We start from the raw sequence: 15,945 nt of genomic DNA, 5'->3' as shown, positions 1-15,945 counted from the left end.
AAGTACCCAGATCAAGGAGCCCAAACTGACAAGATTAGCTCAAACAAAACACCTAGGATTTGCATTTCCTCTCTTGCCTTTACAGCCAGCCATGACCCCTACATGACCCAATAGGAATCTGGCAATAGCCATTAAATTAAAGGACATATTCTTACATAGGAATAGGCATCTCGATCACCTCATTTTGTCAGCCACCCCGGAAACATGCTGTCACTGAAATTTCTGGCTACCAAACAAACAGAGACCTCCTTTCCTGCAGCCTGCATCCATTGTATTTCAGCACCTTTCTCCCAACTTGGAACCAGACCTGATTTTTCTTCCCACAAGCACTTGAGTTATTTACAAGTTGCCTTTATCATTTTCAGAACTAGATGATTTTCATAGGAACATAAAGTCATTAAAATGTATTTACAGGTAATCTTTAGTTAACAATCATTTGTTCAGCAACTGTTAAAGAGTTGTAACAGTGCTGAATATTGTAAGGGGACTTGCAGCCAGGCCTCAAAATTGCAGCTGTTCCAGCATTCCCGCAATCAAATCATCACAATTTGGGCTCTTGGCAAATGGCTCACAATTACAATGGTCACAACGTCCTGTGGTCATATGATCACCATTTGCAACTTTCACTACTTGCTTCTGATTACCAAAGTCAATGGGGAAGCCAGCAGAAGGTCTCAAATGATGATCATGTAACATCATGCCTAATAACTGCAACTGGAACTGCCATTCAAAATTAGGATTGGGGCCTCATAATATCTCATTTTACAACCATGTTGCTTATTATGGTCATTAACTGGAGGCTGTCTGTATAGAATTATTATGAATTATTATAATTCATTATTATGAATTATTATGAATCAGTGCTTCTTCTAGTTGTTTCTAAGCTACACATTATTTGAAGTTTCTTCAAGCTTGTCAACAAGTGTACTGAGTTAAGAAAACCCCATTCATTTCCCTCTTCCCCACAAAATAAAAATGCTTACTAGTATCCTCTCCCCCTCCATTTATTTGCAAGTATAATCTATATATGCAAGACAGATAGGCTCAGTTACAATGGTGAGTGTAGCACTGGAAAATCAGAAAGAGCAGGTTAGAGAGAACATGGAACATCTTTATGGTCATTAACAGTCAATAATGGTTATGGTATATAAAATCATCTAATCAGTCCATCAGTTTGCATAAATTTTCCCTGTGTTTTGATTAAAAAAATCTTTTTGACAAACAGTAGTAATAGAAGATCAAATGCAAAACATGAAAAAAAATTCTTTTGGACATTGTAGCCTTGTGGTAATACAGCAATAAACCTGCATTTATAAGCCTTTCAAAGCAGAATTATGGTACAGGAAAATCAGTCATACTTAAAAGACATGCAAAACACCAAGGTAGGTATTAATACAGCTGGAATTGGAGAGGAATGCAGATGCTGCATGGTTGTTTTTTTAAAGGTGATACCTGAAAGTGACAGAAAGGAGGAGTTATTTCAAAGAATTTTTCTGTGGAAAAAGGATAGCTCTGGAGATTCTTAATTCTTGTTAATAATTGTTAATGTCAATGTTAATAATGTCATAGCTTTAAAAGAAAAAAGACTTTTTTCATAATTAATATGGAGCAAGACAGTGAAAGAAATATTGGATAAAAAATGGGACTCTTTTAATATTTTAGATAAGCGAGCAAATGGGGCACTCTGCCAACAGGCTACAAATGCCTGAAAGAATTCAGTGTACAGGGCGGGGCATAACCTTTTCCTAGGGGGTCACAGCAAGATCGACAGCAGTTTACAACTTCCGCGACACCTCATTTTAAAGCCCATAAAAAACTGAATTGAATGAGCTATTAAATGTTAAATTTGCTTTAAGAATGGCTGGAAAATTCGATTCGGAAGAACAAAGGATCATTGACAGAATAAAATGCATTGCCTTTCGAGAGGCTCGCGATGCTGGAGCGACGTTTATCAATCGAAAATGGATTGCAAACAAATTGAAACGTCATCCGGATTGGGTTACTGATAATTGGAACAAAACAGCCCAAGAATGTTTCACAAAATTTGGAGAAGGGCGTCCTCTGCAACTGTCCCAAGAAAGCAAAGCCATCATTGCAACTGGCAGTCGCAAACAACAAAAAGGAAACCGAAAAGTGGCCCAAGAAATCCTTCAAATTCGTGGAAAACGAGTTGATCAAAGGACAATCGGCCGATATCGAGAACGAGAAGGTTTGAAGCCATTCCACGTCATTTGCAAACCATTGAAAACTCAAACACACGTTCAAGATCGGCTTTGGTTGTGCGATTGGTTGTCTGAATGGACCGAGGAAGATTTTCTTCATTTGGCGCCATCTGACGAATTCTTCGTTTATGCCATTCGAAAACCGAATTTCCAGAACGATCGAATTTGGGCTAAAGACGTCGACGACATCGCCAAACATGAACGATATCGACAAATCGTTCGCAATCCGACTTGCATCGGTATTTTCGTCATTTTCACAGCCAAGAAACTGCATTGGGTTTTGAAGGATAAAGGGGAATCCTGGGATGGCAGTTATTTCCGTGAGAAAATTTTATTGGAGAATGTCATTCCATTTCTCAGTGATCCAGACAATGTCTTGGTGGTTGGTGAGGCTGTCTTTCTTCATGACAAAGCTCCTTGCATGCGTGCAAATGCGACTCAGCAATTGTTAAAGGAAAACAATGTCGAATTTTGGGGCAATGACGTCTGGCCGGGAAATTCGCCAGATCTCAATCCGGCAGAGAACATTGGGACCATAATTAAGGATGAAGTGGAAGCTCTGATGATTCAGGAGCAAGGTCAAAATCGATATTCGGTTGAAACTTTGAGAATGAATTTGGAAACTGTGTTGAAAAATCTGGAAAATCGAACGGAACTGTTTGAAGATTTGTTGTGTTCTTATCCACCTCGTTTGAATGCTGTTCGAAGGGCTAATGGTGGTCATACTGACTATTAAATCGTGTCAATAAACTCAGTTTTTGATGGGCTTTCGAATGGTGTACGAATTATTTGTGTTGTTATTACAAGTGTTGCTGTGACCCCCTAGGAAAAGGTTATGCCCCGCCCTGTACAGATGGATTGAGAAAGGTACAGTTCTGCCCACTTATTTGCTATCATTATGTGGGATGAAGAATTGGGCTAATGGGGTAATGTACCTTTCGTCATACCACTCTCAAGATAAGGAAGCTTCAGTGTCTACTGGAGGTGGAGGTTACCCTTGTGGTAACTTAATAGTTTTCAGAGCCCAACATTCACAATGGACAATTTATACTACTATTTTAATAGCAATAGCACTTAAACTTGTATACTGCTTCACAGTGCTTTACAGCCCTCTCTAAGCATTTTACAGAGTCAGCCTATTGCCCCAACAATTTGGTCCTCATTTTACTGACCTCGGAAGGATGGAAACCTGAGTCCACCTTGAGCTGGTGAGAATTGAACTGCTGGCAGCCAGGAGTCAGCAGAAATATACAGTACTACATTTTAACTGTGCCACCATGAGTCTTCATAATATAATAATATAGTATATTACTGTGATGGCAAACCTATGGCATGCGTGCCACCCAGGCTGTCAAAAGACTACCGGTTTGGCCAAACCAGTCCAAACCAGTAGGAATCCACCACTGATCTGTAGAGATAATGAGAAATTAATTTCTTCCAGTTACATAAAGTTCCTGCAAAAAAAAATTGCTTAAAGAGACCATTTTAAACTTTAGGACGTCAAATTTCAGATCTAATTTAAGGCGAAATCAGTTCTAAATAGTAGGGGCTAAATGGCAAAAAGCTCTCAAAACTGAGGTGGGAATTTTAACAAAAGGAAAAATTAACTGACCTTGATTATACAAAAATATGAATTGAGATGATACCAATAAAGGAGAATATTTGCAGCTCAAGGTTAAAATGATGGGTCCTTGGTGCTCTCCAAGCATGGATATTTTCTTGAAAGCATTTCAGTACCCAAACTAGGTAACATTATTGGTTCTGCTGAGGTTTGAGTTGTTTCCTTGCACATGTTTAATTAACCAAACTAGATAACATCATCAGTGCAATCAGCAAAATAACCTGTACTAATGATGTTATCTAGAGTGGGTAGTGAACCATCTGCAAGAAAACAACCAAGCTCGGAGAGCACCAAGGACCCCTCAATTGAAATGATGTCATTCAAACAAGCAAGTGTTCCTATATACACAAACTAGAACGTCAGCATCTGTAATTTAAATTGATAGTGTTCACAAAGATCCAACCATTATAGGGACTGATGAAGAAATAGGGATGTTTCTGGCAGATCTTTCCATATTTAAGGCACTGAAAATTTATTAAACTGAAGAGGCAGTTACAAAGAAAGACCACATTACATGTAGCCCTCGATTTGGGAGTCAGGAATTAAAATCTGTGTGATTGTTGCTTCTTTGGTTTGCCTACTTTGTGGAGCTTAACAAAGGAGAAGTCGCTACGAGTTTTTCCGTCCTGTCAGTAGACTTGAGAGCCTAAAATGAGAACAAGAAATTAAATCTTCTGAAAAAATAAAAAACTTAGATGAACAGAGAGAACTCTACAATTGCGGTGCTTTGTTTATGGCATGTGTGTGTTCCTGCCTGAAAATAACTTGGCATTTATTTATAACAACTGCACACTATGGAACTTGACAAAAAGTTCAAAGTATTGGAGCAGCAGGTAGCTACACTTTGACAGATGAGAGTTGAAGTTTTATCAAATAAAGAAAGGGCATGCTGTATCCTAGTTGACTGAGCAGACCACAAAAACAAAAAGAGTGAATAGCTTAAGCAGTATTCTCTACTGCTAGGTCAGACTTTCAGGACAGAAGTCAAGAAAACAGAAGAGCAGGGATTCTAGGAATGCTCTCTTGTTATTGTAGAATAACAAAACCTTGAAAACCTGTTATAAATCTCTCTACTCCATCTTATACCAAAAAAAATAAATCAATTGACTTGGTCTCACATAATCAATAAAACATTTTATACCCATCGTCCCTCAGACTGTAGCTTGTTGTAAATTTTATTTTTTTCTCCATAAATCTCATTGTTGCCCTGTTATTACTTCTTTAAAGTTCTGCATCTATTTTATCATCCAATTTTTGATTTGTTCTACCTCTGCGTTGAATTTTAATAAAAATTCATAGATACATATAATCTTGGTTCTGTGTAAGCATTTCATCTTTCTTAGGATCCCTCTTCTTCAAAATTGCTTTTTATGTTATTTGCAAATACATTAATCATAATAGGTTCCTAGCTTTTTAAAGAAGTTATGGCTTTGGGGGGGGGAATCCAATATTCTCAATTAATGTAATCCAGGGAGATAATATTCTGTGCAATGAAATGAATGGAATGAGATGAGAGAATAGATAAAAAGTAGGTGGACATTCAGAGAACCATGAATGGGGAGAGTGATTTCTTGTTCGTGTTGGCTTAGAAAAATATATATCACTTTTAAATATGTGATTTAAGCACCATTGTTTTGAATTTTATAATAAAAGCTTGTGAGAATTAATGAAGGCTACAGGAATGGTGAGAGACTTTGGGATAAGATTTTGCTAGTATCAGAAGAGGTTGCCGGGGGGGGGGGGGAGACATGGAAGAAAAGAAACAAGAAGTGAAAGTGAAATGACCTGCAAGAAGAGAGAATGTAACTCATGTATTCCCTTTTTTAAAAAGATGGTAGAATGAATGGAAAACCACCTGGAGTATTTTGCAATACAGTGCCCTATGTAAAATTGTATACAATAGTAATAAAATAAAACAAGACATGAAGAAAACTGATGTGGACGATGTTTGAAACAGCAAGCAAACATATGGAGTTATGCTAATGTCTAGTATGAAAATGGATGTTAATGGAATAAAACAGATAAAAAAACTATGAATGGAAAAAAAAATACCTATAATAAAAAGATGGTTGCAAAGGTATCTCCAACGGAAGGAATGGAATTAAAAATAAAAACAATCAAATTATTTGGAATGAAAATGAAGGAATGGAATAGTAGGACTATGTAGAGGTTTATTTGATGACACAGAAATATGTTAAGAGTGGAATTGAAATGAATACTGCAAAGGTCAGAAAAAAAGACCAAAGGAGAAACATATTCCAGTTTTGATTGGATAATTTTGATGGTGGAAATATCTTGATTCCAACAAAACATGGGACAAAATGTGCCATGACATCCTTGTTAGCAAGCTATTTAAGTGTGACATGGTTAGCATGATAATGAAGCTGACAAAAAGGTCAATTTAAAATTGTATTCAGAGTGTTATCCATAGATGCTCATCAAACTGATTTATCTAGGTTGCCATAAAATTTGGTTCTGCATCCTGTACTTCATTAATCTTTTTCATTAATGATTTGCACTAACAGTCGGAAGAATGCTTGTTAGATTTCAGATGGCAGAAAATTGCAGGGCATAGCTAATGCTCTAGAAAGCAAACATACATTTAAAGTCTTGATAGGTTAGAAAATAACAAAATAAAATTTAGCAGAAGCTACTGTAAACTCCACTTAGGAAGCAATGATCAAACTACAGGTATGGGATGGGTGAGAATGATCAGCTTGGTAACATTACTTGATGTATCTTATTATGAACTGAATATTAAGTAGCAAATGAATATGGCAAAGGGAAGGTTAGACTGCATCAATTTTTTCTTACTCCTTGGAACATAATAGTTCCATTTTATCTTGCATTGGTTATCCTGAATATTATGTCCAGTTCTGAGAGCCACACTTTAAGAAAGACTTCTGACTAATGTTGCTGGAGCTTATTTAAAAAGGTCATAAAGGGTGGTGGTGGTGGTGATGGTGATGGTGGTGGTGTGTGTGTGTCTGTCTGTCTGTCTGTCTCTCTAGGAACTATCGTCTGAAGAAACATTTAAAAAATCCTTGAGAGGAGAAGGCCAAGTGGATGCTGTAGGATTCAATAAATCCTTGAAAGTATGTCACAAAAAGTAAAGATTTTCAAATATTCAATACATGGAATAATGAATTTAAAAATAGAGAAAGCAGATTTAAACTGAAGATTAGGGGGAAAAAGATATTTATCAATGGGACCAATTGCCCAGAGAAGCAGTAGACTCACCCTAATTGTATTAAATTACCAACTTTGAGGAATATTTTAATTTGGATTCCTACACTGAACAGGGACTGAACTTCGTGGCCATGTCCCCTTCCACCTTTAAAACTCTATAAGAAAAAAAGTGATCAATATGCAGTCAGAAAACTTATTGTCAAAAGAGAGAAATAAAGGCTTATGCCATTTAAAAATTTAGAATTCCAGCTTCTGACTTTCATGAAACTTTAATCTCTGGTTTCTAATGGTTTGGGAAATGTTTTGTATAAGGAGACATTTCAAATAAGACTTAGTGAACCATTCATTATTATCAATATCAGCACAACTATTAATTCACACAGATCTGAACATTAAAAAAGAATTTTGAAGAACTCTCTTATTTTAAATCTATTTTTTAAAAAACCCACGATTGTTATCTTATCATTCTTATGAATGGAAACCTTTTTTTTCTTAGACAAGTTAATTAAATATAATTTCACAGTAAAACAAAAACAAACCCAAGTCACTGTCCTTCAAGCTTTTTTAAAAGGCACATGTTAATGTAGATTGGGGGGGGGAATGTCTGCTCCTCTGACAGGCAACAAGGATAATAAAGCATTTAACAAGCATTTAGCAATTTTTTTTCATAAGTTATTTATCTCTATACTTCCCATCCATTATATGTACAGATATAAAATCACTATGAATTATAAGAAAATAAGGTTCCCTGAAATGTGGACATTCTAAAAATTCTCACATATTTTTATATAAATTCTAAATGAAAAGTATCTCTTCTGTCCTTGATTGCCAGCTAAATATGGGACAACTTTTTGATATGTTAAAATTTAAGAGTTTAGGAAAATGTAGAGCACTCTTAAACTTCAAATTCTTCAATAATAGCATGATTTTACTGTGACTGTCTAGGGAAATTTAAATTTAAAATTTAAGAGTTTAGGGAAATGTAGAGTCCACTCTTAAACTTCAAATTCTTCAATAATAGCATGATTTTACTGTGACTGTCATTAATGATAATAATATGGTTATTGGGTGACCCAAGTGAATAAAGTAGAATTTTACATTTTAAGCTTTCTCAACCATGTTCCCTTAAAATAGGATGGGATATCACCTCCTATGAGACTGGGAATTTTGGTACCTGGCAAGGCCACCCTACAATATATGAAGGGAATCCTGTTAGGGGAGGAGCCTTTCTATATAGAAATTGAGATTCATTTCCTGATTTCTTTTGCTTTTTTGCAGGCTTTGAAAGGTTCCTAATAATATCCCAGTAGTAAAAAAAGGTGGCACAAAACCAACATAAAAATAACATACTAACATGTTTAAGTCAGGTAACAGGAGGGTTTGGCAGTTGTACTACAGATAACTGAAGACACATAAGAGTATATAAAATTTGTTTTAATAAGGCTTCATATTTTGTTTCATATCTTAAGACATTTTCTCTTCCTTCAATTTTTCTAATACTGTATGTCAGTGTCACTGCAGATGAATGAGTTGCCAGAGAGGTTTAATTTTTGTTCATTCAAGTCAAACAAGACAAAATTGGAAAGGCTGCCCAAAGGACACCAGCTGGAACCAAGCAATCTGTTCCTTTTGGGCCTTGTCATAATTTCCTTCAATTTCATTTGCAGAAAAGGTGAAGAATTGAAATGCACAACAATTCACAAATCCATTATGTTCTACATCAGGAATGTCAAACTGGATTTCTTCGAGAGCCAAATCAGCATCGTAGTTCTTTTCTGCTGGCCGGCAAGGGGAAAATGGGATAAATGCTTCCTGCAGCCTGCTGCAACCTGATGGCCAAAATGGGCCGACCCTCCCTCCCTCATTTTCAGCCATCCCAGCCTCCTGCAGCACCCTGCTGGCCAAAAATGGGCCATGTGGGGACCTCCATATTGCCCATTTTTGGTCAGCAGAGTGCTGCAGGAGGCTGGGGAGGCAAAAAATGGGCCATACAGGATTGCACACAAGTCCCCCATGGCCCGTTTTGGCTGGCAGAAGTCCTGTGGGCCGGTCCTTTGTTATTTCCAGGCCAGCCCCAGAGGCCAGATTTAAGCATTCCACGGTCAGGATCTGGCCTGTGGGCCTTGTTCTGCATCATGTTCTCCTCCCACTCATCTCCAAAATTATATCAAGTTTTTTCCCACAATACATAGTGTATGCCGAAAAAAATGGGTAAAAAGCAAAGCTGGGCAGTGCTCTTTTATGGGTAAATCCGTTAACAATAATAATTTATATTCAGTTGAATGCCTTTCTTAAACATCACTATTGGTGGGGGAAAACATTCATTTGGCAGTGCAGCATTCATCCATGGTTGTGATGGTTGTTTCAATCTGCCTTTTATTAGTACTCTATAGGTTATTGTGCAAATAAACCACTTAGGTTTCAATTCTTTAAAAAAATTTGAAGCACCCAAACTTTTTTTAAATTTATCCTTTTTAGCTAGAACCCCATGCTCCAAGTGATTACACAATTCAACAACTCGTGTGACGAGTTTTTTTAAACATACAGTATGTGGAAATATAACCCAAATATACCTGCATACCGTTTAAAACAATTAATTCAAGATTTTTAGTACTGAAGTTAAATGAAATCCTCTCTCCTGCTTGAATTATCCTAACTGTCTTCATTTGACCAATATAATTTAGGGAGAGTTGGAAGAATAACCATCTATTATTAAATAACCGAGAATAGGAAATGTTAATCTATGAGTGGCCTATTTCTATATATTGCTCACCTTTGATTATAATTTACTGTACTTTTGGGAGTATAAGATGCACTTGCCCCCTAAAAGTGGGTGAAAATTGTGCTGTGTTTTATACATCGAATGTTGCTGTCCTCGCCCACCTGCTGGCCCTCACCCTTCAGCCATTTTCGGTCTCTTTGCATCACATTTTTGGCCTCCGCATGCCCTGTTTTTGGTCTGTGTGTATCACATTTTCAGCCGGTTCCAGGTGGTGGGGATCGGTGGCAGAGAATGGCCCATGGCGAAGACAAACAGGCCATGGCAATGAAAAACAGGCCATGGCAAATAGGCTGCAGCGAATGGGCCACACTGAACAGGCTGCAGTGGTGAACAGGCCTCAGCAAATGGGCGGAGGCAAAGGGGCCGTAGCGAATGGGCCACAGCAGCAGCAAACGGGCCGCACTGAATGGGCCACGGTGGCAAACAAGTCACAGCGGTGGTGAATGGATGGTGGTAAATAGGCAGTGGCGAACGGGCCAGATGAATACTGAATGGACGCTAGAAGCCAAAGGCAGATTTTTTCCTTGTTTTCCTCCCCGCAAAAAGTATATAGTCCGGAGCATCTTATACTCCGAAAAGTACAGCTGCCCGGAGTCCTTTGGGATTGGGCAGCCTATAAATTTATTAAATACTTAAAATACTTAAATACAGTACTTACAGAGACCAGATACAGTATCTTCTGATTACTGAACAAATATAAAAATTGTCATTTGCAAAAATCCCCAAATGAACTATTGTAACATCCAGGAAAATGCTGTCAATTAGATGCTTTAAATATTCGGGGACAGTAATCCATACCTTTAAAATATTCCAGGCTCTTCCAGATAAACTGCTAACACCTAGTAGTAAAATTTTGTACAGCACCAGTAGATAACAACTAGTAATGTGATTCTGTCAACAGCTGTACCATTCTTTCAGTATTGTGCAGCCTATTGTCTAGGTATTTCAATACTTATAAGACTATTTTTAATTGTTAGTCTTTTGATATAACATAACATTACTTCATGATTAATTTCTTATGAACATCTATTTCAACGCATTACCAGTATACAATACGCTAAAGGAGAAAGAACATGTTACATCTACATAAAGGAAATTAAGCCATATTTGTTTCATTTAAAAAATCTATTCCTTATCCCATCACTCAATTTTGTTGTTCAAAATCTGTATAGCTTTTTTCTTTCATGGTAATTCCAGTTTTTTTGTTGACAAGTATTCTTTTAAAGTGATTTGTATGTGGACGTTATTGGAAGCTGTTCTCCAGGATACATTTTACGCCATGATGTATTATGACCATGACAAGGGCTTCTTGACAAGCTTACCTTTTCATTTCCATGACTTTCCTCGATATTCTTTGAATGCTAGGAAAATATCTATTTTTAATTCTTCCGAGTCTTTTGAAATTATATTGTGTGGTATTTTATTATATCCTCTCCAAAAATGGATAGAACTGATCAACCCACAGGCACAAATGATCAGGCTCAGTTTATACTTTGAATTCATTATGTGAAGACCAAACCCTCTGGAGAACTTTGTAATGCTGGGAAAGGCAGAATGAAGAGAAGAGGTTGACTATTAAGAGGATGAACTCAGTTACAATGTTGATGGGGGAACAGTTGGAAAACTCCAGGTACCAGTGTGAAGATACATTATCTAGGAGAAAATCTATCTATGCACTACTAACAGTCAAATTGAGAGCACATAGTCAATCAAACAGTTTATTAACTTTTTCTAATTTTACCTGCTTCATATTTATTGTTCCTGTTCTTACAAATTGCTAAAGGATAGAAATATTTAGAGTTGCATTTGATTATTGTTTTAACATTTAAAAGGAAATTAATGTTTAACAGGATATTTCTGGGTGTGATGTGCAAGGAGAACATAGCTGAGAAAGGTTAAAAACTTGGTATGATTGTCTTCTTTTCTTTTCAAGGATGATGTAATGTATTTATTGTTCACAACTAGTGTGATGCATTTGAATTTACTTTCTGATTGGAGGCATAAAAGTGCTTGCAACAAATAACACACTATTGATGTCACAATTATGGCAATTTCTATGCTGCAAGGAGTTTCTCAAACTTCATGATTAAAAAATGACCCACTTCTGATTTCTTGTAAATCATGCTGGGTCCTCCAGGCTACTTCCTGACAGATTTCTGGGGCCAAGTGAAATAAATGGATTCAATAGTAATAATAATAACAATAGAGTGCTGAAGTGTCCAAATGCCTATTTGATATGACAGCTGCCAGAAGCATGGAGCCTTCAACACTGAAATGTCCTGGTACTTCAAACTCTCTAAGTGACAGCTGCTATTCAGGAGACTGCCACGTGGAATATAATACAATCCTGTGTACTCTAATATATGCAAGAGCGACGATATCACTGTTTGTTTCTTCTAAGATTTGTTTTTAATGTTTGTTTTCAATGTTTTCATTCATACGTAGCTATAATATCATTCTTTACACCTAAATGATAGAATTGTCATTCCCATGATCCAACGTTAAGTGTTTACAGCAAGTTTTAATAACTAAAGCAGAAGTGTTCAACCTTAGCAACTTTAAGACTTGTGGACTTCAACTCCCAGAATTCCCCAACCAGCATGGCTGACTGGGGAATTCGGGGATTTGAAACCAACAAGTCTTAAAGTTGCCAAAGTTGTACATTTCTGATCTAAAAATATGAATAGCAGGTGGAAATCTTAAAAAAATGTCTTAGTGTATGAAAAAATGAAAGAGGAAGACTGAGATTCTAGGAGAAAAATTTATTTAAAAACTGCCTATATTTAATCAGAAAAAGTACACTGTTTTTTTCTTTTTATACACTAATACAATAACTTACACTGTGCTTAGTACTAGAACATTCTATATAAACACATACAAAATTCCCATAAACACCCAAATGTAAATGGTAAATAGTGAAAAATTCACTTTGCTGCTCAATGCCTTTGTCACTGTTGTGATTTTGCTTATTAGAATTGGAAGATGGAAAGAACCCCAAGTATCAGTCTATAATCTGAAGTTTGATATAATCAGGAAAAAAAAGAATTAATTTAACATACATTAATCCAAAGGCGGGCATCTTTAGTTTTTATCCACTTTTACTGCGACAACCAGCTAGTATAATCTTAAACAGAATAATATTTCCAACTCTTCTCCAGATATACACAGAATTTAATAAAATCACAAAATTACGCATCAGTTTGCAAAGTAAAAGATGCCAAATCTATAAAGAGGAGATACAGTGATAATGAATATGGAAATACTAAAGGTTCCTAAGTAGTTACTGTACAATAATTTAAATCTAAATTATAGCAGCAATTAAAAACAATGAAAGCAGCTATAAAGGACATTTTATTGCACCAAAATAGGTACCGTGTAGTTTGAAAATGGCAAAATCAAGGAAATTACACACAAAAGTATTACAAAGTCTTCTAAGCAATACTGCAACATAAAAAGGTCTACATTTGTACTGCATCACATCATCATAGTTTCACTGCCTTTGAATTAATACTGAGGCCAATAATAATCCAAACCACATTTTTGCATCAGAAATGGATCCTTCAGTGAAGCAGTTTCGCATATTTTCCTTATTTTTCTGTAGGAAATAACAAAAACTATAAGCTGGGGGGAAATCAAAAAGCTGAATTCAAAACACTTCTGTGGTTTTTTCAAACTGTTCAGATTGTTCTGTTTTTTTTTACTGAGTCATCCTAAAAGAAAAAAACTTCATTTTTAACTAGGGGTTCAACTTTGTCAACTTTACTGTAACTCCCAGAATTCTGAGAATGCTGGCTGAGGAATTCTGGGAGTTGAAGTTCTTGGGTTTTAAAGTTGCCAAGGTTGGACACTCTTGGTTTAAACTGTACCTTTTTTAAAAAGACAATGCTTTTTCAAAATGTCCATTACTGTTCTAAATCCTTTGTCAGTATTTTAAGTAGGAAGTAGTGATATTTTAAATATATATAAATATAGCTGAGATTAGCTACTGATAGCAATACTACAAATGAGGTGCAGCATAGAAAGAGGCCAAGCCTGTCCAAGTACATTCTTCATTGCCTCAAAACTACTATGACTCTAAGGGTTTGCTTGTCAAGAATATTTGTATATACTTTTTCATTTACAATGTGGCTTAATCATTAGCCTGCAAAGTTTGTAAGCTACTCCTAAACTCAGTCAACTATTCAGACTGATCAAGAATCATAAAGCTATCACAATTACTGTCAGGAAACACTGAGCAAGCATGTGTATGTCAGCTGATTTAAACTTCAATTTTTTTTTACACACTTCCTCAACATCATTTGTTTGAAGCTATCCAAAGAATATCACAAATAGTTAGTTGGAGGAGGAGCTGCAACTCAAATTAACATCTTAGCTAGTGTTCTGCTCTATACTCAAGATATATTATTTTTCCTTAAGGGCAAATCAGTGGAATTCCAGAATGCATCTGGAACAAACAAACTACTTAATACTTAATTTATTCTACCCAATCTCTATTATCCAACAGTTTAGGGCAGTGTACAATAATTTGAAGGGTAGCATAAAATTAAATGAATACATGCACAAACCTTTCCCCATCAGTTTAAGAATGTACATGTAGACAGGAACTCTAAGAGTGAATTATAATTTTAACTTACATTTTTGCTGAATGCAAATTTGGCAGATGTTAGAGTCATGTAACAGCCATTAACAAATTGGTATCAATTAGAACATCTGCAGTTAAATCAACAACTGCACTGATATAGTTACTGCTTTATTCTGTATCAAAATGGAAAGATTCTAACGTATTAATTGGTAGTGCAATGTAAAACAAATTCAGAGCATTAAACTGTAGTATTTTGAATTAAATTGAAATTAATATGTTGCAAGTAATTTACTAACCATTCCTTCTTTACATCTGAACAACAGAAAAAGATATTTAGATTTTTATTTTTGGTGCTACGCATATAATTTCATTTGGTCACTTTTTCCCCAATGAACAAAAAACATATTAGGTAGACCAAGGGTGTCCAACCTTGGCACTTTAAGACCTGGGAGCTGAAGTCCACAAGTCTTAAAGTTGCCATGGATCGATACCCCCAATTTAGATGAAAATGGCAGAATGCATTCCCAAATCACTACTGTAGAATTAAAAAGCATGATTCAGATGTAATTCAAAACAAAATATTTCATGAGATAGCAAAAAGCACATGGATTGCCCCCTTGCCCCTCTTGCTGGAGGGGGAGACTGACACAATATGCTTAAATTAGCGTTAGTAAGAAATCAGAATGAGAATACATGAAACATATGCACAGGGAGAACTAGGTACACATCTGAACATGTGGAGGACTGTGGTTTATTTGAAATCAAAAGGGAAAGCTTCTAACCTCATGAAAGAAGGACTTACAAGCAAATTCATGGTTCACCAGAACTCATAGTGGGAAACAAGTATTATATGGCTACAGTTTTGCTTTGTTCTGTTTAATATGAAGTGCTCCTATCAGTATTAATCTACTTGATTACTTTGGAGCAACAAAACATATAAACTGAAAGCAATTTTGTTGGAAAATGTACGCTGAAATTGCACCAAGGCAGGAAACTCTACTTTCACAAAGTAAAAAAATAAATAAAAATCCAACAAAATATTTCCAGAAAAGCTTCTAAGGTTTAAAAACATTTAATTCACTCATGTTTAAAGTTACTTATGTAAGCTGCATTCAGTATAGTGGAAATAAACAAGCTTTTTAAAAGCACATTGTTATACACTATTGTGTTTAATTCCTCTCTTATGTTTAATTCCACACTTAGCTTGAATACTTTCCACACATTTCAAAATGTAAATCTAACCAATTTAAAATGTAATACAGTACTGTTCCATACAAAGACCTGGCAGTACACAGTGGGATTTATTTCTGTGTATGTATGCATATTTAGCACGCTTAAAGCCTTACTTTTAGAGAGCACAGTAATAAATGGGATTTAAATGTGCCCTAAGCTGCAATTCTATGTATACTGGGAGTAAACCTACTAAAGACAGTGTGTTTTACATCAGAGTAAATATTAATTAACATACACATTTAAGTTTCATTGGAGTTTGCCCCATGTTAAAAAGTATTTTCCTAATAATTGATTCTATTAAATATACACAAATATC

The 15,945-nt window shown here is 35.8% G+C and overlaps 1 protein-coding gene across 1 annotated transcript in view; it reads right to left on the bottom strand.

Annotated features, from left to right (window-relative positions):
* Positions 1 to 12,800: 12,800 nt before the first annotated feature.
* The window catches only part of PTAR1 (protein prenyltransferase alpha subunit repeat containing 1), a 31,503-nt gene continuing 28,358 nt past the window's right edge, over positions 12,801 to 15,945 (bottom strand). Inside the window, exon 9 of the mRNA XM_087716000.1 lies at positions 12,801 to 13,409. Within this exon, the coding sequence (XP_087572126.1) occupies positions 13,305 to 13,409 (105 nt within the window). The 3' untranslated portion in view covers positions 12,801 to 13,304. The remainder of the gene's footprint in view (positions 13,410 to 15,945) is intronic.

Source organism: Thamnophis sirtalis, unplaced genomic scaffold (genome assembly GCF_051295495.1).
Source record: "Thamnophis sirtalis isolate CommonGarterSnake01/CBP01778 unplaced genomic scaffold, rThaSir2_p1.2 scaffold_5, whole genome shotgun sequence".
In the NCBI taxonomy this organism is placed as follows: Eukaryota; Metazoa; Chordata; class Lepidosauria; order Squamata; family Natricidae; genus Thamnophis; species Thamnophis sirtalis.
Note: the sequence above shows the minus strand (reverse complement) of the source record. Positions and strands in the feature narration are given on the sequence as shown.